The sequence below is a fragment of the Cavia porcellus genome, unplaced genomic scaffold (assembly GCF_034190915.1).
Source record: "Cavia porcellus strain 051 isolate PalLab524CR breed Dunkin Hartley unplaced genomic scaffold, mCavPor4.1 scaffold_25, whole genome shotgun sequence".
Lineage (NCBI taxonomy): Eukaryota > Metazoa > Chordata > Mammalia > Rodentia > Caviidae > Cavia > Cavia porcellus.
The window spans coordinates 41,547,845-41,572,237 of NW_026947508.1; the positions used below are offsets into that span (position 1 = coordinate 41,547,845).

General features: G+C 51.8%; 1 protein-coding gene and 1 long non-coding RNA gene across 2 annotated transcripts; both read left to right on the forward strand.

The window, feature by feature from the left end:
- Nucleotides 1–7,598: 7,598 nt before the first annotated feature.
- Nucleotides 7,599–21,798, forward strand: LOC134473062 (uncharacterized). Its single transcript, XR_010043163.1, has 2 exons — nucleotides 7,599–7,692; nucleotides 21,064–21,798. It is a non-coding gene; the product is annotated as an uncharacterized LOC134473062 (long non-coding RNA).
- Nucleotides 7,626–11,502, forward strand: Foxd2 (forkhead box D2). Its single transcript, XM_003461470.4, has one exon. It carries the CDS (start codon nucleotides 8,998–9,000, stop codon nucleotides 10,477–10,479), a length of 1,482 nt encoding a protein of 493 aa, XP_003461518.1. The 5' UTR covers nucleotides 7,626–8,997; the 3' UTR covers nucleotides 10,480–11,502.
- Nucleotides 21,799–24,393: the final 2,595 nt, after the last annotated feature.

Below are 24,393 nucleotides of genomic sequence, written 5' to 3' on the forward strand. Positions count from 1 at the left end.
AAGAGCTCTGATTCTACAGCTAGACTGTCCAGGACAGGAGATGCATTTCTCATTTGTCAGATTAGGAAATGGAGAAACGAGGCTGGCAGTCCAGACCTGTCTCCCCTGCAGCTGGAGAACAAACCAGTGGGGGTGGATCCCCCGAAGGATGGAGCAGGCATTGTTCAACATGTGGAAGGTGGACAAAGGAGGCTGTGGAACCTGGCAGAGACGCTCTTGTTTCCTGGTTGGCTCTAGCTGGAGCACGAGTCCTCGGGAATCCCCAAGGAGTAGGCTAAGAATTTTGCTGGTCCTGGTTGCCACCCCAGCCAGGCTGTGGATAATTTCCGAATGGGAAAGTTGAAGCTTAGAGAGTTTACTGTCTGAGACTAAAAAGTATTAGGAGCATAATCTGAACCCAGCTCTAAGAACTGTATTTTCTGCAGCACCTAGAAGCCTAAGATTCATACTCAGTGATTACTCAGCCTGTACCCAAGCACTGCTGGTGACAGGGAGCTCACTACCATCAAGTGGTTCAAGGTATCTCTACATCACAACACTGTTGGAATATTTCCTGTGCATGGAGTCACAGAAAGGAAGTCTTGGGAGTTTTCTGGCTCGCCTTTGTCTTAGTCTCTCTGCCCAATCTCAGCCCACAGGGATCTGGAGGCTGTGCCTATGCGTTTTTCACTTTTCAGGGAGGGAGTGGTTTGATTCAGGGTCTCACTATATATTTTAGGCTGGTCTTGAACTCATTATGTAGTTATGTAGTTGAAGTTGGCCTTAAACCCTTGATAACCCTCCTGCCTCTGCCTCCTGAGTGCTGAGATTACAGGTGTGTACCATATGCCCAGCTGCCCATACTTTTTTCTTCAGGAAAACAACCCCTGGTCTTTCCTTCATGTCTACAGGACACTGTACCAGCCTTTCTTGTGATGGACTGCTCCTCCCATCCTATATCAGCGGCTTACACAATATTGACATTTATGTCCTTTTCACATTAAGTCTGTGTAGGAAATTTGAGTGGTAAGCAGTTCAGCAATTCTAGAACTCTAGTCTCTCTTCTTCTGTGATTTTGCTTTTTTGTGAAATTCAACTCAGCTAGCAGAAATCCAGATCAACCTACTATCGCCAAAGGCGATGCTTCTTTCATGTCTCTGAAAAGTCCAACTGTTGTAGTTTTGGGCAGAGCTGGTCCAGGGATTCAAAACAAATCAATCAGTCAAACAAACAAACAAACAACTTCCCCCCATTACTTCGACTCCATCTCTCTTGGAGGCTGCTTCCCTCTGTGTGTGGTCCTCACTGTCAAACAGCATTCTCCACATGGCAGGAAAGACAGGCTTCTGGCAGCTAAGCCTGCATATTTGTCTTCCAAACCAAAAGGAGAAGCGCTCTCCCCAGAGTCCTCGATTACACCTATCCCCAAGTCCCACAGTCTGCACAGTCCCAAGTCCCAGCATCAGTGTGTCAAATCATGGGGAAGGAGTGACTGGCTTTGCTTAGGCCAGTTATTACACCTGGACCAACCACTGGGCGCCAGACTGGCAATGCTGTTTGATCCAGCTGGGTTGTCTATCTGCTCCTCGTTCTAAGTGGGAAGGAGACAGAAACTCTTGGCAACCCTACTGGACTACATAGAGCACAGGAGAGTTTGTTTTTTTTTTAAAGAGAGAGATAGGACACCCTCAAATGCAAGCATGTTCAGCTCTTCAGATCAAGGAGACTGACCATCCTACATATAGAGGTGACCCTGGAAAACTGTGACAGTCTTGGTCTGGCACATGATTGGGTTTGTTACAAACATTTTAAAAAGAGGAAACTAGGGCAGAGAGCACAAGAGAGAAATCCAGTAACTGTTGCAGCCAGGGATCATGCAAGCACTAGATCCAGGGACTCAAACGTTATTATTAAGGCTCTCTATCTCTGTATACTAGTTTCCTCTGCTGAATTTCTGCTAGTTGAGCTAAATTTCATAAAAAACTGAGCTATAGGAGACAAGGGCCCGAAGTCTGAAACCACAGAACTGCCACACCATCCTGAAGGACCTTCACAGATTTTATGTGAAAAGATCACAAATGTCAATCCTGTGTCAGCCACTAATATGGGTTGCGGGGGTTCCTAGTTTTGAAAGCGAAGAAACTTTCCTTCTGGTCAGGACTGGGGAGTCATTGGGGAGAAACAATACCTGTCCTCAGGGAACATGTACTTCTACGGCAGGAGTCCCAGGCAGAGGGTGAGGTACGCACACCATTCACGTACCCACATACCTAACACCAATTAGCCACTTTGTGTCAGGCTGGAGACAGAGTGATTAAAAATGATAATACAAAATATTTAGTGAGCTCATTCAAAGTTTTGGTGTTTTATATGCATTATTTCATTGAATCCCCACAGAAAAGGAAGGTACAACTATTATTTATGTCCACTTTGTAGAGGAAGAAAGATGATGATGAATGCAATATAATGTTTGTTTTCACAGAGCTTACAGGCCACAGAGGGTAAAAGGAACTGGGAAATATATCCTGAAAATTGGGGGAGCTAAGAGCAGGAGCCCTCACTGTCTAGTGAGTGTGGGGTATTGTCAGGAAAGTGGCTCATAAAACTTGATGTTTGATATAGACCAAGAAGGATTAAGGGATAGAGGCAGGCAGACGGTGAACAAGTAAGAACAAATCAGGAGTGTAGAGCAGAGACTGGAGAAAAACTGGACAAGTAGGCCACACTGCTGCCAGGCATCCTGTGTCAACAAGCATACTACATCCCAAGTGAAGCCCTCCTGTAAATGCTTAAACTGTTGGGCACTGATGTCTAGGGCCTCAGGCAAACTCTTGGCAAATCACCCTTTCCTGTAGATTTCCAGTCTCAACAGTGCCTCCCAGGTATATATTAACAGGGGAAGCCTCAGCCTCTCCCTTCCTTGGGTGGTGGTGGTAGTGGGGTGATGGTTGATGGAGGAAGGTGATATCTGCCTCAGTTGAGGCTGTTCCCATCCTCCAGCCCCAAACTACCTGCTAACATGAGTTTCATAAACTTTCATGGCTCTGAATGGCTGAAACTTGCAGCCATTCAGAGCAGCTTGGAATTTAGCAACTTGGTCCTCCCCTCACCCCCAGTCCCTAGAGTAGAGGGAAAGATCTGACCACCCAGCAGATCAGAGCCCTTCCTCACTTCCAAACTGCCCCATTCTGGAACAGTGACCCCCTAGTACTGACTTCTCTAATGCCTCTTGTGTTTCCCCTTTTATGCCCAAACTGCCCCCACTTACATCCTCCTCTTCAAAACAAGCCATCACCTACTACTGCTCCCCATCTGGGTGAGACAGAGAGGGTCCTGGCTGGGAAATGAGATACTAGGGCTTCAGTTCTACCTCTCCTACCAAGTTGCTGCATGGCCTCAGATAAACCAACCCGCGCTCTGGATCGCAATTTTTCCATCTGAGAAATGAGCTTTGAACACTCGGCAGTCTAGTTTTGGTATAAGTAACTTCAGTCTTTACCTTCTGGTGGGGCTAGGAGGGAAAGTAACATAGAGCACCCAGCTAGCCACCAAGGGCCAGTTGGAGTAGATTAGGGTCTTTTTAAAGAAGGCTGGGTGAGGCAAGGAGCAGGTGTGGTGCACAGTAGTGAGCAAGCCCTGGAGTCCAGGGTCCAGCACGTTAAGCTCTGAGAAGTTCAGACAGGAAGAGGAAAGGCTGGCCTTCTCTGGAGAATGCTTCTTTTGGGAGTGGTATTTGAGCAGGGATTTGAAACGTGGGTACAGATCAGAAAAAGGGAAATGAGAACAAAGAATGGAGCCATAGGCTAAGTCTCTGGATGAATTTGCCAAAGGGATGGAGCCGCGTGGGGTGGGGTGAGCTGGAGACCAAGGCGTGACGTTCCTGATTTTGTATGAATGTAAGGTTCCTCTAGAGGGCGCAGTTCCCCAAGAATCCATCACTACCCCGCCAGGAGGGCTGACCTCTTATAGATGGGCTGTGGCTTCTATGAGGCTTACTGTGGCGTCGCATTCAACACTGGGGCAAGCACTTGGTGCATAGGGGTACTAGGTAGCTATGGCTAGGCGCCCTTCTTTCTGTCTTGCTCCAATTCAAAACCCTGAGAAAGGAGCCCGCTCGTAAGTGGTAGGAAGAAGGCCATGGCTCCAGCCTTCCCTACCTCTGCCATTGGCTGCGTGATGCTTCACTCACCTCTCCCTCATGCCACCGCAGTTACTGACCCTTACCCCGAGGGAACCCTTGCCTGTACTCCTTGCTTGCTGATGGCCTAAGCTTTGCCATTTCAGGTTTTAGAGAAAAGATGTAGGTCTGATTGCCAGCCTTGCAGAGAGGTCTGTAGGGCCAGAGTCACATCCGTAAAGGATGATCTTTCACAGGTGTGTGTTGGTCACACAGTATCACAATCACCCAGAGAAGAGACACGCATCTGCAGGCAGATGAACAAACCTTGAGACCTAGGAATCAAAGAGTCCAAGAAAGCTGGGGCTTCGCTGCAGCAGGCTGGGAAAAGCCCACACTCTCTTACCTTCCTGCCTCTCCACTTTCCAGAAAGCAGAGCCTGTACTACTATGAGGTTGGCAGCCACCAGAAAATGTGCAACAGTGCAGTTTCTGCTCCTGCTGGAGCCATTAACCCTCTTCTCAAGAGAGCCAGTCTTCACTGATCACCCCGTTACCCAGCCTCCACACTGCCCCACCAGCATGGTGCCTAAGCAAGCTCATCTTCCTGATCAGGGGTACATGAAGCTGGGCGCGGGGGGTGGGGTGGGGGTGGGATTCCTACTCTGAAGCTTTTTTTTTTTTTTTTTTTTATCTTTTTGAGACAGGGTAAATGTAGTTCAGGGTGACTTCAAGCTCACTTTGTAGCCCAGGCTGGTCTCCAAATTGCAAGGATCATCCTGTCTCAGCCTCCTGAGTGTTGAGATTACAGGTGTGTGCCACCATACCTGGCTTCTTAAGCTTTGTTCTGCTCTGGTTTGGTGTTTCAGCAGAAGTGCCTGGAGCGAATCATACAATCTGGAGTCTCCTGTCCCAACATCAGCCAAATGTGTGGAAACCTCCAGAGCAGGTTTAGATCTGCTCTGGAGGCACAGAGAGGTCCAGAGAACAAAGCATCATGTTTTAAACCAGTGGCACTCTAGGGAGTAGGTAATGCTGGCCCAGCCTGCACTGCTTTCTCAGTGGCTGGCCAGTTGGAGAAATCCAATCAGAATAGTGTGGGGCTTCATATCCCACATGCAGCTCAAGCCTTCTGCAACTATGCTGCGTGGAGTAGCAGCCCTCACCCACCCTGCATTCCGCCAGTCCGAAATCTGAAGCCTGCCCAAGGGCCTTCACGGTTCTTCCCAGGGGTACAGAGTAGGGTAGAGCACAGCTCTAGGTTTTGCAGCTGACTTACTTATATCCTCATAAGTGCTGGAGAGCTCTTTTTTCCCCAAGCTGAGGATGGCTGGTCTGCAGGGCCTGGAAGCCACTGAGATCAACACATACTTAGCAATAATTATGCAACAACTTCTCCCTGGCAACACAAACCTTTTGGGATGGAAAGCCACAGGCACATCCTGTCCTGCCACCACCCTCTGGATGGGTCCAGGCTTCTGGGGAGAGGTGGCCAGGCAGTGAGGGGACTGGGCCAGACCAAAGACTTTGTATCCCAGCCCACCCCGGTACCCCATTGCACGAGGCTACAATAGGCACAAGAGTGTGTCCAGGATTTTGTAAAAGGAGTCACACATCCACTCAGGGCAGTAGTCACTGAGGGACCATGTAGAAGGGGCTGAGCCCATAGGCAAGAAAGGCAGGGGCCACTAGACACTCAAAGAAAAAGCAGAAATGCTGGGGTCACCCCCTTCCCAGCCCTCAGTGCACCTACTCTTGTTTAAAATAAATTGGCGTAGAATCTTGGAAGGGATATGAGCCTACCAGAAATCTCAGGCAAAAGGGGAGCTCTGTCAGGGAAGGGGCGTATTTGGATAGACAAGTTCTGGGCTGGGAGCCTGGACACCTGGGCCCATCCTGACTTAAGACCCCACCGAAGCTGGCAAGTAACATGCTCTCCTGGGCTTCAGTTCCTACTTCTATAAAAATATGCGTGGAGAGTGTGGAAGGTTCCTTAAAGGTCAGAGCCTACCTCCATCCTGCAGAACACAGGATGAACATATCCCTTTTCCCCATGAAGGGTGTCAGCAGCACTGAATTGCCTCAGGGCCAGGCAGAAGTGGGGGTAGAGGTTACCACAGCTTCTATCAGAAAAGCATCTTGCCTGAAGCATTGGAACCAGGCTATTTGGGAAGGAGGCTGAAGGCTGAAGAACCAGACACTGGCAAGGTGGGAGACTACTTGTTTCCATTTGTTGTTTTTGAAATGAAAATGTTCAGAAGGTGAAATGGAGTTGGATATGGCAATGGTGGTTTTCTCTCCATTTACTTAGACACAAACAGATCGAAGCTGGGTTACAGTTGAATGTGGTTGACGGTGCTGGGTATCCTTGAGTAGGGTTCTAGGCATGTGAGAGAGATCTCCATGTGGTAAAGACCAAGTCTAAAGTATGCATAGACTTGCCAGATAAAATAAACCAGCAGGCCTCTGTACCTGAGTTTATCTAAACTCCTGTAAGAAGCTTCTCTCTAGGACTTTTTTTGGGGGGCTTGGACAGTACTGCCATCTCTCTCCAATTTATTGTTCTGTTTTGCAGGCTTGGCCTCTTCTCTTTCTCCCAGGAATAGTCTGTGTGGACCCAGCACATCAAGTGGATCCCATGGGTCAGAGGTCCCAGAGGGGGCCCAGAGGACTTGGCTCTCGCTGGATCTGAGCAGCTAGACCCGACTTTTATCCATTCTGCTCTTGAGAGGATGAAAAATTATTGTAAGGATTATATGGCAGTGAAATTGCTACCCAGTCTTGCTCTATCTGGTTGCAGCGTCCTGAGTCTTTTTCCCCTTCCCTGTGCCTCTGCAGCCCCTTCTGTAGAACTGGAGAGCTGGCCTACACTCTCCCCTTGAGTTAGAGGCTGCTGTTAGTTAGAAGAGAATCTATCCATCCTCACATTCACCCTGCAGATTCAGCTCATCAGAGTTGCAAATTCCCTGTCAACCTATTTCCAGGGCTTTTCTACATGGGACTGAATTCCACAGTGACTAGATGGTAGCAGTGAGTAGTTGTGACCTGGACCATGGCCTGAGATTTGGGAGGGAGAGGACATTGCCCCAACCTCATTCTCTTACAGAGAATAAGGACTCCAAAATCTGCGAAGCACTCTCGAAACTCTCTCCATAAATAGCTTAAAAGAGGATAACTTTTATTTATTAGTCATGCTAGGTAGGCATTTCTAATTTCATTTTTACAGAGGAGACAGGGTTAAAGAGTTTAAGACATTTACTTAAGCAACAACTGCTAAACAGTGAAGCCAGGGTTGGAACCTTAGCAGCCCAGATTCTAGGGTCTCTGGTCTGAACTGCTATAGTGACCAGAAACAGCTCCAAAGGGGAAGTTACCGAATGAGGGTCACAAAACCCTTGACAGCAGCCAGCCTCGGAGACTCGGGCTTACAAGGCCTGTTTTTTGGCCACGGTGCGGCGCTGTGGGGGCAGCGGCCGGGCCTTTCGCATAGTTCTACCTCACATCCAGCACCCGCACCCCTTCCACGCCCAAGAAGTTGCAACGGGCCCAGTCTGAGCTGGAGTGACTTGTTTCCGCGTCGCAGAGGGAGGTTAAGAGGTGAGGCCAAATAGGGTGGGCAGGAACCGGCTGGCTTAAGGACCATATTAGACCACTTATGTGTCCCAGATCCCGAGAGATACAGACAACTCTGGGCCAAGCGCAGGGTTCGTTAAGTGAGATCTCCCTGGGAATCCCGCTGTCTATTAGGCCTCCAAGTCCCGCGGCCAGCAGGGTGGAGGGGAGGTGTCTCTCAAGACTGTAGGTAGGCGAGAGGGGACACTGAGAGAGGAACTCCCAAACCTATGAACAGACAGCTAGATAAATACAGTTCCCGCCGGAAATGGACAGAGATCCACGGAAAGCAAGACAGAGCCACAGAGACCGAGACCAATGGATGCTAAGGCGGACTCGGAGCGATGGACCCGTCCGCGCCCGGGAACCGGCCGCAGCGGAAGGAAGCACGAATAGCAGCGCATTCCCGGGGAGTCTCTACCAGGGGATGGGCGGCTGCAGCCGGGCTTTGGAGCGCAGAAACGGGACTCCACTCGGATTTCTCACCTCTCCGAGGCCGGAGGCTGCGAACGCCGAGTTCGCGCCTCATGATCCCTTTGCTGCTTGAGTCGGAAGCCGTCGCGCCCCAGCGGGCCCTCTCGGGGCGGTGCAGTCCCGGCGTCTCAGAGCCGCACTCGCGTCCCAACCACGTCTGGGCTCCGGCGGCCTGGGCGAGGATGGATGTGGGTTGTCGCCTCTTCTACCAGTTCTGGCGGGCGCCCGCGCAAGCCTTAACTTCCAGAGGCTGGGCTCACTAAACCGGCGGTCCCAGGCTGCCTAGGGTTTGCGGGAGCCCCGGGAAGAAGAGAACCTTCCTTTAGCCACCCGAGCCGAGCTCCCGGCGCGGCGGCGGTTTGCTCCCGCCGGGCCCCGAGCAGAGTTTCTGGGCCAGACTCCCCAGCCCCGCCCCACCCCGCCCCGGGAGCTCCGCCCCGGGCCCAAGGCTCTTCCGCCTTAGGCAGCCGCTGGGCGGGAGGGACTAATCCCTAGCACCCCCTCTCATTCCCGGGGGTCGGGAGCCCAGACCTGTCCGGATAAGGGGTGGTCTGAGCCCCTTTTGCCTGCGGGCAGAGCGCAGGTCTCACCTCTGGCTTCCTGGACAGCGGAGGGAGCCGGGTGCGCACTGTGGCGAGGAGCGGCGGAGCCAGGCCACCAGGGGGCGCTGCGGATCTGGGGGACACCCCTCCCTGTCTGCCTCCGTCCCCCGCCCCCTCCCCGCCCGCGCGCAAAACACACTCGCCCCAGAGGCAGCGCGGCCGAGCGGGAGCCGCGGCCCGAGCGGAGCCGGAGATAGGCGGCGGCGGCGGCACCATGACCCTGGGCAGCTGCTGCTGCGAGATCATGTCCTCCGAGAGCTCCCCGGCCGCGCTGTCCGAGGCGGACGCGGACATAGACGTGGTGGGCGGCGGCAGCGGTGGGGGGGAGCTCCCAGCCCGCTCCGGGCCCCGCGCCCCCCGGGACGCGCTCCCCCAAGGCCACGAGCCTCCCCCGGAGGAAGTCGAGGCGGACGTAGCGGAGGACGAGGAGTCGGGAGGCTGCTTGGATGGCGAGCCCCGCGCTCTAGCGCCCCGGGGGGCGGCGGCCGCCGCGGGAAGCCCAGGGCCGGGCGCAGCCGCTGCTCGGGGCGCGGCGGGGCCGGGGCCGGGACCGCCGTCGGGCGGCGCGACGAGCCGCAGCCCGCTGGTGAAGCCGCCGTACTCGTACATCGCGCTCATCACCATGGCCATCCTGCAGAGCCCCAAGAAGCGCCTGACGCTGAGCGAGATCTGCGAGTTCATCAGCGGCCGCTTCCCCTACTACCGGGAGAAGTTCCCCGCCTGGCAGAACAGCATCCGCCACAATCTGTCGCTCAACGACTGCTTCGTCAAGATCCCTCGTGAGCCGGGCAACCCGGGCAAGGGCAACTACTGGACGCTCGATCCGGAGTCTGCCGACATGTTCGACAACGGCAGCTTCCTGCGGCGCCGCAAGCGCTTCAAGCGGCAGCCGCTCCCGCCGCCGCACCCGCACCCGCACCCGCACCCGGAGCTGCTGCTGCGCGGCGGGGCTGCGGCGGCCGGCGACCCCGGCGCCTTCCTACCTGGCTTCGCCGCCTACGGCGCTTATGGCTACGGCTACGGGCTGGCGCTCCCGGCCTACGGCGCACCCCCACCGGGGCCAGCGCCGCATCCGCACCCGCACCCGCACGCCTTCGCCTTCGCCGCCGCCGCCGCCGCCGCGCCTTGCCAGCTGTCGGTTCCTGCGGGCCGTGCCGCCGCGCCTCCACCTGGACCTCCGACGGCTTCGGTGTTCGCGGGCGCAGCTTCGGCCCCGGCCCCTGCGCCGGCACCAGGTTCGGGCCCAGGCCCCGCAGGCCTGCCCGCGTTCCTCGGCGCCGAGCTGGGCTGTGCCAAAGCGTTCTACCCTGCGTCCCTCAGCCCTCCCGAAGCTGGCACGGCGGCTGGGCTGTCCACGGCACTCCTGCGCCAGGGCCTCAAGACGGACGCAGGCGGGGGCGCCGGGGGTGCGGGTGCGGGGGCAGGGCATAGGCCTTCCTTCTCTATAGACCACATCATGGGCCACGGCGGTGGCGGGGCAGCACCCCCGGGCAGCGGCGGTGAGGGCTCCCCGGGATCGCCGTTCTCCGCAGCCGCGCGACCTGGGGGTCAAACCCAGGTTTTGGCCATGCTGACTGCCCCAGCTCTGGCGCCGGTGGCGGGCCACATCCGTCTCTCGCACCCCGGGGACGCGCTCGTGTCCTCAGGGCCCTCTTTCGCCAGCAAAGTCGCAGGCCTCAGTGGCTGCCACTTCTGACTGCAGCGGGCTCAGGCCCCACTCCCCAGCCTCTCCCGGAAGCTCCTGTGGTCCCAGCGGAACTCAGGGAGTGTATTTATGAAGACTCTCCAGACTTGGGCTGGCGAGTAGCTTGTCACCTAAGGCTTCACGCTCAGAATCTCCCCGGAGTTGGGACGAAGCGGGCTCTAGCTCAGGGCAAGGCCCTCGTCTATGGGAAGAAGTCCCGCGCTAAGATCCCAACTGGGTTTGAGTAGTAAAAGAGGGGAGGAAGAATCTTCACTTTTTCCCAGTCTCTGCGCCCGCTGGGCTGGGCGCCCTGGAAGAACACTTTCCCGGCAGATACCCCTGCCCAAGCCCTGCAGATTCCGCCAGAAACACCAAAGGCGCTGAAAGTTTTCCCTTTCTTCTTCTCTCCCTCGTTCTTTCAACTTTGAGACCCGGGCCTGTCTGATACTATAATTTAAAGACATTTGTTAATCTGCTTTGTGCTTTAAAAATTCGATCTTTTTGTTTTGTTTTTCTCTAAGGAAGGTCGTTCCCTTTGAAACCTAAAGCAGTGTCTACACGGCAAAGCCGAAAGGATAGGTGAAGCGGGGGCTTCCACAATCCTTGCAGAAACCCCAGAGCCCATGCCACTGAAGAAAACCTTTTCCTTTCATATTGGGGTGCTTTTAAAGAAACCTCCCTTCTTTCCTGTGGGCCTGCCGTGCTTGGCCCCAGGCCTTCCTCTCCAGGCCCTGCCGTATTTATTGTAGTTAAAAGCAATTCGTGTGGCAGCAGAGGGTCTAGGGCAGGGACTGGAGAGGTGAGGGAGGGTGGCCAAGGGCACTGAGCTGCGACTGGGGTCCTGTAATTATGTGTAAATATCTGTACAGCAGGCTGCTCCCTGCATTCTGTGTCCACTGGTGTGCATTGATTTAGACTTGTCTACTTAGGGGGAGACTGAAATTGTCCAATAGTTTGTGTGGAAGAAAAGAAAAATCTGTCTCTCCCCCCCTTCCTCATTGGTGTCAATCGAATAAATGTATGTGAACTTCAGCAGTCACCAGCTCGGTGTGCTTGCCTGAACTCCCGTGTTCTTTTCTGGGCTCTTCCTGAAGACCCAGGGCTCCCCAACGTGGGGTAGTTAGGAAGGGCCAGGCAGACAGAGTTTGGTCTTTTCACATCCTGGGGGTACTTCAGTGTTGGCCTTTAGCTGCTAATGGGGCCAGGTCTCTGGGAAGCCTGTGACCCCTCAAGCACTTTCATTTTCACTCTAGTACCAGGAAGGTTTTGCTTGGGGTTGGGTAGAGAGATTATGTTTCAGATGCACCTGAGGAGTCTGGTTTGGGTTTTAGCATAGCCTGGTCAGATCTGCGTGCTAAATGCTCGGGAACACCATACCCATGGGATATGAGAATAGGTCTGTCAGTGCATATTCTGAAAGCTCTGTGCATTTCTGGGTGTGGGACGTATGGAGCTTATTGTTTGTTCTTGTGTTTGTCTGGGTTGTCTTTGTGTGTGTGTGTGTGTGTGTTAATTGTATTTCAGGATATATTGGGTTTTTTTCTGTGTATGTCCATGAACATGCGTCTGCGTGTGTACACTTTTATGACTCTTGGGTTACCGTCTCTAAGAGGAGAGAGACTTCTTTTTGTCCATACTGTAGGGTCTTTAGACACCATATACACCTGCAACAGAGTGGAAAGCTTGCATTCAGAACTGTGAGTTTTTTCTGCAACCTGAGAAGGATAGAGGTGCATCAAGAGCTAAAGGAGAGTCTTTGAGATCTTTGTCAGGGAAAAGCTTCTGCTCCCTTGAGTCATGTTCATAGCTGGAAGCTACTGCCATAGTGCAAATCCATCAGACTGACTGGAGTCTTCTGTAACCCTTTGAGTCCTTAGCTCTCTGCCTGTATCTGTGACTCACATAGCCAGATTCGCAGATATATTGAAGATGATGCGTTGGTTGAAGTAGAGTTGGTTGCTTGCTCTTTTCTCTGTTGTTCTACCCAGATCATAGGAGAGGAGAAATATGGGGAGCGCAGAATGTCTTCCCAGAAAACAGTCCCATATTGAGCAAGAACTGGGAGACAAGCAACAGAAAGAAGACAGACAGGTCAGAGACCCAGATGTCAAAAGTTCAAGGGTGTGTGCAGAGGAAGCTACCCGGGTATCTTCAGCTAGGATCCCACTGGCTGGCAATACAGAGAAGCAGGCAGCAGAGGACTAAGTGAAGATCAGGGAAAGACACCAGAGATGGTGAAGGGCTGCTGGGACTCCTGTCTCTTTCTCTTTGCCAGTGGAAAAGAGACAAGGCTGGAGGTATAAATGGTGAATAAACTCAGACAGACTGAGATCTTGCTAAGAGATCAAGGGAATGGAGAGAGATCAAATGTAGTGGCCACCTTCCCACCATTTTAGCAAAGAGTCCAGGGAAGTAAGATTAGATTCAATGGTAAGACATGAAATTTCTGCTAATATTGGGATAATGGTTTCTGGCTGGCTGCTTTGGTGACTTCCATTGCTCTGAGTTTGATTTTGTTTTTTTTCACTTGAGAAAGTAAATGTGACTTCTGTGTGTGTTTGTGTGTAAATGCATGGCCGTGCCTATGTTTGCTTTCAATAAAGCTTTTTGAAGCTCTGTGATCTCATTTACCATGATTAGATCACTACCAGATATTAGGTTGGAGCTTTAAGTAAAAGACACCAGTTTGTTTTTTCTTTCTAGAAATGAGAAAATTGTCAGGCAGAATTCGTATTTAAGGATAGTTAGAAGAGAAACTTCCATAACTGCTATTTACAGAAAGAGTGGCAAATTCTTCTGGATTCTTTCATGTATCTTTGATGTGTGTGTGTGTGAGAGAGAGAGAGAGAGAGAGAGAGAGAGAGAGAGAGAGAGAGAGTCTGTGAGCCTATTGCTTGGTGTCAGTGTGTGTGTTGGAGAAGTCTGTATAAGATAGGTAGAAAAATGCAGGTTGGGGAAGAGGAGTGAGGTATACGAGGGATTTTTAGGGATCTTGGGGTCCCAAACTCATGGCTCAGACTCTGATTTCAGAGCCTGGAGAAGGCCAAGACTAGGCCAGATAGAACTATGATGGAGGATTGGGGACCAGAGAGAATCCATTAATGCCCAACCAGTCTTAAAAATTAGCCAAAAAAGGAATTTTCTGAAGGATCTTGCTATGCTCCAAAAGCTGAAGGCAGCGGGGAAGGCAAGGTGTGTGGAATTCTGGGCTCTCAGATTCTCTTTGTGGACAACCTGTTAGTAGCTGAGAAGGTGGCCTGGAGAGCTGGACTGCAGGAAGGATAAAGGAGTTGCAGGGAGGGGTAAAAGCCTGGCTTTATTTTTCCTTCCACACTGGAGGGGCTCAGTGGGTGACTCTCTTTAAGTATGGAGGGTTGTTGGCTCACTTAGGGGCCCAGTCTCCTGAGAGGAGAAACAGAGCATCCCACCCAGAACAGCTCGGTGGGTTCCCTGTCTGCCTGAGTGGAGGCAGCTGAGGGTCTGTGTCCCACAGACCCCAATAATTGGTGGCAATAATAAAATATCCAGCGCACACCTTCATCTCTCCGAGGTGAGGAAAAAAAAATGATCAGAAATCGGCCTGGGGTTCAGAGAGTGCTGCTGAAAGCGGGCAGTTTAAAGGAGAAGAAAATTGGCAAATTTCACTGGTCAATTTCACTTCATTTCGTTCAATTTCGTTCAATTTCATTCCTTTTCATCCGGCGCCGCGAGGCCCGAGGCCACAAGGAGGGGGAGGGGGCCTTTCCGGGCAGAATTTCCCCCATCTTGCAGGTTTACCTTCTATGGCTGTGAAGGACAGCCTCGACTCTCCAACTTTGACGTACGTTTTGAAGCCGTGGTTATGGGCAGACATTTTATTTTATTGAGGAGTATTTGGTTTGGGTGATCGAGGCCCGTCGGCAAACCTCCTGCACTTCTCTCTTGCAGCCCAATTAAAGCAGTTAATTCTTTTCACCGCCGATTCCTCCCCATCTTTCTTTCTCTTTTTCTCTAGGGGCGCCCCGGACCACCCAGGAGCCAAAGCGGGGGTGGGGGGACACTTCCCCTCCATATCCAATTTGTTCTCGCCACTGCGGGCGCGTCTTCGTGGTCACAAAGCACTTTTTCCCTCTGATGACTTTTTTCCCCTTTTCAAAAACAACCCCCCCTGCAACTAGCGACCCTCCCCAGGCCCTCCCCCTCCCCCTCCGCTCCGGTTTATTTAAACTTCGCCTCCTCCAGCGCCGCCGTAGCGCACACTTAATGAAGTTGAAGGCTCGGTGAGCCCGGGTGAAGAGGGTTTGGAATCTGTTGAAAGGGGCGTTTTGTGACACTGATTGGGGCGCGGGCGGGGGCAGGCGCGGACCAGACAATGACCGACCAGGCGGGTTTTCTTGCGCACAAGGTCAGGGGAATAAAGGCGCCGACGCTGTTGAAACGAGGGACTCTGCAAGGGAAAGGGAGAAAAAGACTGAGTGTGGAGCGTGCCTCGCAAGGTTTCATGCTGGGGGGGGAGATGGGAAGAGGACGCTCACTTCGGGTCTTCACGGACCGAATTCGAACCCTGAGCATCCCCCGAAGAGAAGGGGCGCTTGGGTTGGTGCCTGAATCATTCAGATGAGAGGTGGAAAGCTGTGTGGGCTGGGGCTTGGAGAGAGGTCCAGGAGGGGCCCGGCAGCCGGGATGCTGAGACCCAGCCCACGTTTGTTTCTGGAGTTGGCGCGGTGAGGTTTGTGGAGAGATGCTGAAAGCGAATGGTGGGTGGGCAGTGGTCTGGCAGGGTAACTCAGCTTCCCGAGCTTTTCGTCTGTCAGAGTATTTGAGAGCAAACAAACGTTGATTGGACTTTGGGAGCGGAATTACTGTGCCTTTTTTGTTTTTCTTCAAGGTCCGCGTAGAAGCGTATGGACGGAGGAATCTGTTAGGAGAACAGGTTCCCAGCTGCGGTTTGGGGACGCATCTGTCCGCGGGCTGGTGGGCGCGGCGCGGTGCGGGGCGGAGCGGGCACCGCCTCCTTCCGCGGCGGAGCGCGCTGCAGCTGGAAGCTGCGGCCGCTGGGGAGGTGCCGAGGCTCCGGCCGCCTGGAGAAAGACGGCTTCCTCCGTGCGCACTGCCGCGGGTCTCCGCGCCGACACCCTCGGGGTGGCTTCCGACCTTCCTCGGGTTCCCGGCTTCCAGTCCTGGGTCGTTGCGAATGGCCGTCTTTTCGTTCCACGCGGACTCCAAGCTGAAATAGCGCTTAGTCGCGGCTTTCCGTTTCTCCACACGGCCAAGGCTGCACGCGTTTGCTTACTTCGGGCTCGCTGACTGCCTCCCCAAACGTCTCCGTCCCGAAGGGGCCATAAAAACCCAGTCTCGACCGCCCCTTTGGCCTCCGCCCAGTGACTCCGGGACCCCTGCTTCCCGAGGACAGCGCCTCAGACCCCTAGCGCGGACGGTTTGGAAGGATGCGCGCGGCCGCGGCTCCCGGAGTCGTGCGTGGTTACCCACCCCGAAGCTGGCCTTCGGGAGATCTGTGCTCAGTTTCCCCAGAAGTTAGAAAACTGCCCCAAACTCATCTCATCTTGGAAGCATTTCTGTCTGTGCTGGCAGAAGTATCTTTGGAATCACGGTTGCACAGATTTTAAGTCTGAAAACAGCGAATTATTGGAGGAACAAAAAATTTAAATTCACCCCTTCGATTTCTAAAAAATTACTGCCAACCTAAAAAGTGTACTTGAAGTTATTTGTGTGGACACCGCTAACGTGTGTGTGTGTGTGTGTGTGTGTGTGTGTGTGTGTAGAGGTCTAAGGGTACAGGAGTGGATTTTATTGTTCAATTTGTCATCGCTTACGAGGACAGTCACTTTGCACCCCCTTTCCCAGCAGGTGTCGGGGCCACTGGGACATCAGAGCTGGGATGCCATATCTATTCACATGCAGATGCGCTGGGTCCGCCTAGGAGTGGAAAGTCTGGGAAGCCCGAGCTATCCTTCCGCTGCCTCTTCTGGGTCATCATTTAGGTTCGCGTCTCAATTAGGAGTCGCCTGCAGACGTCCAGTCTTTTGGGCTGCGTCTGATTATGCACTGTCACCTCCAAGAAAATGCCCCGACCTCTGGAGTCAGAGGGTACGGACGGCTCCACCTTCTGCTTCTGAGCAGAAAGGACCAAGCCGAGGTCACTGGGCGGGTCAGTTGCGGAGCTGGAAAGAACAGCTGAGAGAACCCCCGACTCTCCCAGTGCTGTAGAATTCGGATCCCAGGACCGGCGACTCCCAAGGGCCGGCTCTGCACCAGGCTCGCCTCATCTCGGCTACCCCAGTCTCCCCGGCTTGGTGGAGTCTCCGGCTCGCGGGAATTGCTCCTAGCGTGCTTTTGCAAACGCGCGTGTCTTCAGTGCGGCAGTGTGAGGGCAGCGCATTACGAATCCGCTTCTGGGTTCTGATGCGTTAAACCACTTCCCAGATCAAACCACTGATCTGCTCACCCCACATCCGGGGTCCCTTGATCACTCTGCTGACCATCTGAAAACCTGTGAGGCTAGAGTTGGGAAGGGTTTTTTTTTCTGGTCGGAGGGGTGACACAGGCGAGTTAATTCACAGCCATCCTAGAAATCGCTTTCCTAGATGGTTCGTCCCTTCCCTCCTTTTTGCCTCCCTCCCCGCCTTCCTCTCCCTTGCTCCCTGAGCACCTCCTGAGTGCTAGGCACTGTCCTGGAGGCACCTCAGCAAACTTCTGCCTTGAATCATTACAAGAAAGTTGTGAAGCTGACCCAAGGAAAGGCAAAACAAGCGAATGTCGCCATATTTGAAAAAAAGAAGAAATTTGATGTTCTGGGGTTAAAAATTCTTTTTATCACGATGTCTCCAAGCATTGTGGGGAGTAGATGTGAATTTGCTTTTTTGGTATGTGAATTTGCTTTTTTGGTGTCTATGATTGTATTTATGTTTGCATGTGAGGGGGGGGGTGAGTTTACCAGTATGCAAAGGTGACAATACTTACAGGCGAACAATTTTATTTTCATGGTGCTGGGGATTGAACTCAACTTTTGTTCACGCTAGGCAGTTGCTTAACCACTGAGATACACCCTCATCCTTAAATGATTACATGTGTGTTAATGTGTGTATTTGTGAGTCTGTGAGTGTGGAATCTCCTTGGGTGGCTCTGGCAGAAGCTGGGAAGAAGATATGGGTGGAGAGCTCTGGGATGGAAAGGTTAGGAATGGGCCCCTGGCGGAGTGAGGAGGAAGGAACTTGGGTCCAGCCTCTTTCTGTATCGGTAGAGACTGGAATTTGTTCTCCTTTTGCCGCCTTCCCAACTGCAGGCAAGGCTGGGAAGGCAGAACCTAAAGCGACGTTGCAGCGGATGTGTGGCTTGCCTGGCAGGGAAGCAGGCTCCTGTTTCGTCCTTCCTTTCCCCGTCATATCCAACCCTTGTAGCCTGACTGATTGTCCTTACTATCCAAAAGGCTGCGTTGTCTGTTCCCTGGCTCCTGTCTTGCCTGATGCTGTTAGCCTCCTCTCTTTCTGTGCAAGCCTGCACAGAGAGCTGGCCTAGTAGTCCTAGGTGGCTTTGGAGCCTCTCCTTCCCAGGAAACTGTCCTCCTGCATCAAAGGTGCAGGTGCAGACTGTAGAGTCCCTTAACACCAAAGTTTGCAGGGTAGTTAGGGCTAATGCCGAATGGCCAGGGAAATAGGTCTAGAGCAGAGCATTTGCCTAAGGATGGGAGTTATAGTCGGACCCTGTCATCTTTGTGCAAAAATATAGGCAATTAAGATATTGGTTCAGATATTTTGAGGAAATTCAAAATCCAGCCTCTCCCCTAAACTCCCGGGAAAACTCAGATGTTACAGGACTGTATTTCCTTATGAATCTCTCTTTCCAAAGGAAAGATGGCAAGAAAGTTGAGATCAGTATGGTAGAACGGATAATTATCGGAGTAAATCAGGACACAAATTGGAATTGGTGAGTGAGGTGTTGGTGGTGGGAAGGAGGGGCACAGGCTGGTGAGAGGGCCTGGCTTTCCATTCTGCCTGCTGTAGAACCAGAGGGATCCTTTACCCTGCCCCAGGCAGCACAAAGGCTGGCACCAGCAGCCCGCGGGGAGCTAAAGAAGGGTGTGTGTGCATTCGGGGGAATGGTCAGAATTTGCCAGCTAATCATCTTTCCTTTAGATTTTCTGAGGCTCTGACTTCCCTCTCTCTCCCGCTGCTTGTGCACTAGAGAACGTCTCCGGAAGCTGGCCACCTGGCTTCTCCAAGTCTTGCCCCAGTCAACCATAGGCCTTTCACAAAGTAAAGAATAAAGGGAGAAAATCTGCTCCACGCCCTAATCTGCCCTGGTTACAGTGGTTCCTTCCTAGGACAGATATGCTGGTGAAGCTACAGGACTTTGGGGGTGCGTGTAGCGTGCGTGTGCGTGTGCATGCATGTGTGTGTGTACACATGAGAGCTCACATGTAATATTAGGGATTCTGATTTATGCTTACTCTTGGAAGGTACTAGGTTTTAGTTTCTCTTCTTCCCTCCTCCTGGGTCTTCTTAGCACCTGCTGAGAAGATTGTCTAGTATTTGGGATGGAGAGAAAAGGATTCCTGGTTCTAGTTAGAATGTTGACTTTAGTACTTTACCTTCTCACTGGGTCTCAGTTTCTCTGAGAAATGAACTTGGAATAAATGAACCTGTACTGGACTTCACTAGCTTCTCCTTCCAGTCTGCTGAAGAGTTTCTTCTCCATCCTCAGCTTGCAGTGGGCAGCGAGAGTGGTCTATGGGCCTGTGCTGGACCCTGCAGACACAGTCCAGGCAGCTCCTGGAGCTTCTGCTGGCGCCGCCGTATAGGCCAGAGGTTGGCTCCCTTCCTTTCTGGATTTGAGGGGCTTCAGTGGGATTCTGGGCTTTCTCTGCCCCTGGCAGGGCCCTGGAAAGATAGGTCTTGGTGAGCAGCGCTTTTCTGAGGAGGAGGGGCGTGTGGATGAGCTCGAGGTGAAAGGCCACCTGCAAGCCTGTGGCGTGCTCAGCGCCAGTTGTTGGTCTATGATAGCACTGGGAAAAGGTGGCACCGAAAGTGAAAGGGATCCTTTACCTGGTTCCTTTTATTTCTGTCCGGGCAAGCCCTCCCCCTTCTTTCTGGCAGCCCTGCCAGGACCTAAAGGTTGGGGGAACCCCAGAGGCAGCTAGGAAACTGGAACCTGTAGGGGAGGGTTGAGGAGGAAAAGTCTTTCCAAACCTGAGCAGGGCACTTCCTTGCTGAGACCAAGCTTGGGAACTTCAGATTGTGTGGGGCTGGGGGCGCGGGGCGGGGGAGGTACGGGCCTTGGGTCTCAGAGACAAATCGGCAGTGTGGGTGGGTGTGCCTAGGGAAACCCTAGGGAGTGGGGAGGAGCTGGGTGGAAGGGCCAGGTTGGGTCATAGCTTTTTCCTCTGGGGCTGGGGCTGGATTTTCCCGGTGACATTTCTCCTTTCTCAACATCTGGGGTTGTGAATTTCATTTGCGCTCGTGCACCCCAATTGCATCCTGTAAGCAAAGGAAGTCCCAAATATTCGTTCCAAGAGTATTGGAAAGCAGCCAGGCCTGAGTGGGGAGGCTCCTCAGGCCAGGGTGAGAGAGGCGAAGGCGGAGAGCTCTGGACTGAGGTTCCTGAAAGCCTCCGGGGCACCCGATCCCAAGCGCCGGCGTGGTCCAGCCACCTGGGGGCGCCGCTGACCCCAAATCGCCGGAGCTCACCTTGAATAGAGCAGGACTTAACTACTCTGAGCTAAGAATGACCTTGTACTCACCGAGGTGACCTTATCCCACCTCGGGCTTGACTGGGCTTTACGGGATGGCTCTGTAAGCCAGGACGACATTGCTCCAAAGCAGGCGACCTGCACTGAAAAGGGAGGACTCTATAGCCACCATGGTGCCCTGCTCTGAGGGGGCCTGAACAGGTGCTAGCAAGGATGAGCCTAAGTAGATGTGCTGGGGCTACAGGAGGTGACCTGTACTCTGGCTCTCAAGGCTCCCCCTGCCTTTATTAGACGTTAAGCTTGTACTGGCTCTTGTACTCCAGCAAGTCTGTCCCACTCCACTCCTAGATTGGTAACTGGGGTACACCATTCTCTTCAGCCCTTTCATTATGTTCTGGGATACCTGGCTGGAGGGAGGGTACCTGGCCAGGCACAGCCTACAGCTCCAGCACAGAGGAGTTCTCCACTTTAAGAAGGTGACTGAGTGTAAGGAGAGAAGTCTTCAAGGGGATTGATTTTTTGGGCCTTGGGAGCCCGGACTGCAAGTACCTTGCCATGCCTCTATCCCTGCTCCAGTGCCAGCCTTGCCACGTGGCACCCTTCTCCAAAGACACAGGCAGCTCCTTACTTCCTTGGATCCTCTTTCTCTGTAAAAGGAAATGCACCACCACCAGGCTGCCATGTCACCTGCAGTATCCTTCCATGGCCACTAAGCAAGCGTACTTTATTTCAACAGCGTTTTTTTTTTTTTTTTTTTTTCTCCTTTATTACCCGGTGTCCAGCCCAGTGACCTCCCACTAAGCTGTATTCCCAGCTTCCCCGAATCACTTTACATTTTTCTTTTTATATTTGAGAGAGGGTCTTGCTAAGTAGCTCAGGGTGGGCTCACGCTTTGAATTCTCCTTCCTCAGCGTTCCAGAGTGCTGAAATTACCAGTGTGCTCCACTGTGCCCACCTACAACAGCCTTATGACACACTGTGCCTCGACCTCTGCCTTCTGCTGAAGATACAAGGGTGAACAAAATGCACGTGATTCCTGTCCCTAGGCTGGTGACAGTCTACTGAAGAAGAGAAAGAAACACACAAATGTGTATTTAATGAACGTTATAATGTGGGCTCTGAAGGAATCATTCCTTGGGCTTTCAGAGAGAATGACTGAAAGATTTAATTTAAGACAGAGTTCATTCCCCAAGTCTGATAGGCTTGTGTGTGTGTATGTGTGTGTGTGTGTGTGTGTGTGTGTGTGTGTGTACATGTGTGAATGTGTACATCTTTACCCCAAACCCTGTCCTGTCTGACTTCAGTCAACAGAGCGCTCAGCACTGGGGTCACCAGTCACTGCCACGGGTAGTGAGCCAGGATCCCTCCCGGAGGGCCAAGGTCAGCCTCAGAGAGCTCCCAGGGGACCAGGCCTTCTGCAACTCAGCACAGAGGGACATAGTCTTCATTTTGACATCCAGAATAGTCTTCATTCTGACATCCCTGTTTCCTCTTTCTAGGTCCTCAGAGTTGGAAAGGGCAGTTTATCCCTCACAAGCAGCATAGAGAAGCCAGGCCAAGGCCAGCACTGGGATATGAGATTCCTTCAGTTCTGAGATCTCTTTACCTAGCATGATATTTGGCACAATAAATAGTCATTGATTAAAGGAGTGATTCTAAGAATCTCAGTCGACCCTTTAAGGAGTCCAGGAGTCAAAGATTCTTTTTCATATGGTTTGATTATTCTTGCTTTCTACTGTTCACCTAGCTAGTTCCCCCAGCCTGAGATTAGATCCTATCCCTAGGTCTCATGTGATATTTAGTGTTTTAATTTTTTACTTACTTTTTTTTTTCCGGTACTGGAGTCTGAACCTAGGACCTTACATACTAGCAACTAACTATTCTGCCACTGTACTATGTTCCCAGACTTTTAAAATTATTTTTTATTTTGAGACAGGGCCTTCGTAAATTGCCAAGATTGATAGTGAACTTGCAATCCTCCTGCCTAAACTTCTTGAGTACCCAGGGTTGTAAATGTATATCACCAGCTACTTTTAGTGTTTTTAAGGTGGTACACTTTTTTTTGGTCTTTTTCCTTTTTATTGGTACCAGGGATCGAACTCATGACTGCCTGCTTGCAAGGCAGGCGCTTATGCCGCTGAGCTAAATCTCCAGTCCCTTTTAGTGTTTTTAAAGAATTAGTTTTGATGTATTACTTTCTGCTTACTGTTCCACCTCCTTTACCAGGCCAGGAGCTCTCAAAAGCAGGAGTCACTCTGAATCAGATGCATCACTCTGTCCCAGCTCCCAGTGTGAGGCCTCTAAGAGTGTGTGGCGTTCCCTGAAGACAAGAGGAATTACTGTTATTCAGAATTCTGCCCTTTAGTAGAGCCATAGTGGTGTCCACTGCTTGGTGTGGTGTGGAAGAGGCAGAGGGAACAACGTATGGAGAGCAGGAACTGGGGATCTGAGCCCCTGTGTTACAAGGTAACCTGAGGGGAGAGATGGGTCTTTATTCAAGCCCAGGGCTTCTCTGTGCTGGAGACAAAAGGACCATGGAGTCAAGTTTTGAAGGAGAGGACCAGAGACTGCCTCCCCGCCACCCTCTAGTCCCTGCTGTAGCTGCTGTGTGTAAGGGGGTGGGGGGAGTAGGCTCTAGTTCTCCTCTCCTTAGCTCTGCAGAAAGAGTGAGAGCTCCTGCCCAGGAGCAAGGGCTGCAAGTGGTTGGTGGGGGTAGGGAAGGGTTGGACAAGAAGGGAGAGGGTGTGGCTTTCAAGTGTGTGGGACAAAGGGGTGGTCTCAGCCTGAGACCCTGGAGGATGTGTCATTCACTAGGGTTGGAAAGGACCCATCTTGTTTTTAACCCCTTCCTGACTTCTAGTCTTTTTCAGCTGCCAAAATTATAGCAGTGCTCTCTTTTCCACAGGGCTGTTGTCTTAGGCCCCCCCCCCGTCATGCCTGAACCTTGAATAGTACAGATCCTATATATGTTGATTTTTCCCTATAGATTCATACTTATGACAAAGGTTAGCTTATAAGTTAAATACAATAAGAGACTAACAACAATAAGTAGTACTAAAATACATTACAACAATATACTCCAATAAAAGCTATTTAAAACTTAGAAATTATTTATTTCTGGAATTTGCCATTTAATGTTATTGGACAGCAGAGACTACTGGTAATTGAAACTATGGAGAACAAATGAGGATAAGGAGGAACCATTTCCCAGAGACCTGGAGGACAGTATGCATTGCTGGAAAATCCAGCCTGGGCTGGAAATAATGCAAAGAAAGGAAATCGAAGTCCCAGAGTGGGGAAGCACTAGTACATTTTTTTTTTTTCTGTTTGAATCACATCCTGCATTTTCCTTAAACATGCATGCTCTGGGTGGTCCTAGATAGAGTGGAGTTAAACAGATCTCCGATCACCTACCTGCCTCCCGTGTAGCAAACACAGAAAGCATCCCTGGACTAAGTTCATGGAGGAACGGGGTGCACGTTGGGGGACAGAAGGGAATGTATTCAATTTTTGACCTCAAGCAGTCTTGCAGTCTAATGATGGTACCTCTTAGTGCTTCGGACTGGGGGCAGTCAAATCTATGGAGGAAGAGACCCAAGATACTTCCTGGAGGAAGTAGCATTTGAACTGGGCCTTGAAGGTTGGGGAGAATTGGATAGCACAAGTTTGGGAGTGATGGGAGGGTGTTGAAGGCATTCCATCCATATGTGTGGGGGCATTTAGGAGGTGTAAGAGTGAGTCCAAAGGGAACTTATGCTGAGAGATCAGTCTTCCCTTCTCCCCATAACTACTCAGAGGATACTAAATGACCCTCAAGGTCTCAGTTGTTGAGGAAGGGTTATTTTTCACTGATCTCATAGCCAGAGTGTTGGATCAGTGCTGGTAAAGGGGCACTTTGTTCTGTGTAGTTGTTCAGGGATCTAGGGGCTCCATCATTCTTTAGGGGAGGACTTCTTAATTTTTTTTTTTGGTGCCATAGACCATCTTGGGCAAACTAGTAAAGCCCATAGCTGTCTAAGAGAATAAAAATATTTATTTTTTGGAGATGATCTCATTATTATTTAGTTTAGGCTGACCTTGACCTCATTGACCTTGATCCAGGATTACACAAATACTCAGGGAGACTCCTGCCTCAGCTTCCTGACTGTTGAATTATAGACATACACCATCATGGCCGGCAAGATTTTTATTTTACTTATTTACTTATTTTTATTTTTTTTGAGATAGGGTTTTACTATGCA

Excerpts from the sequence above, each read along its gene's own strand:
- Foxd2 (XM_003461470.4), top strand. The coding sequence starts at position 8,998 with ATGACCCTGGGCAGCTGCTGCTGCGAGATCATGTCCTCCGAGAGCTCC.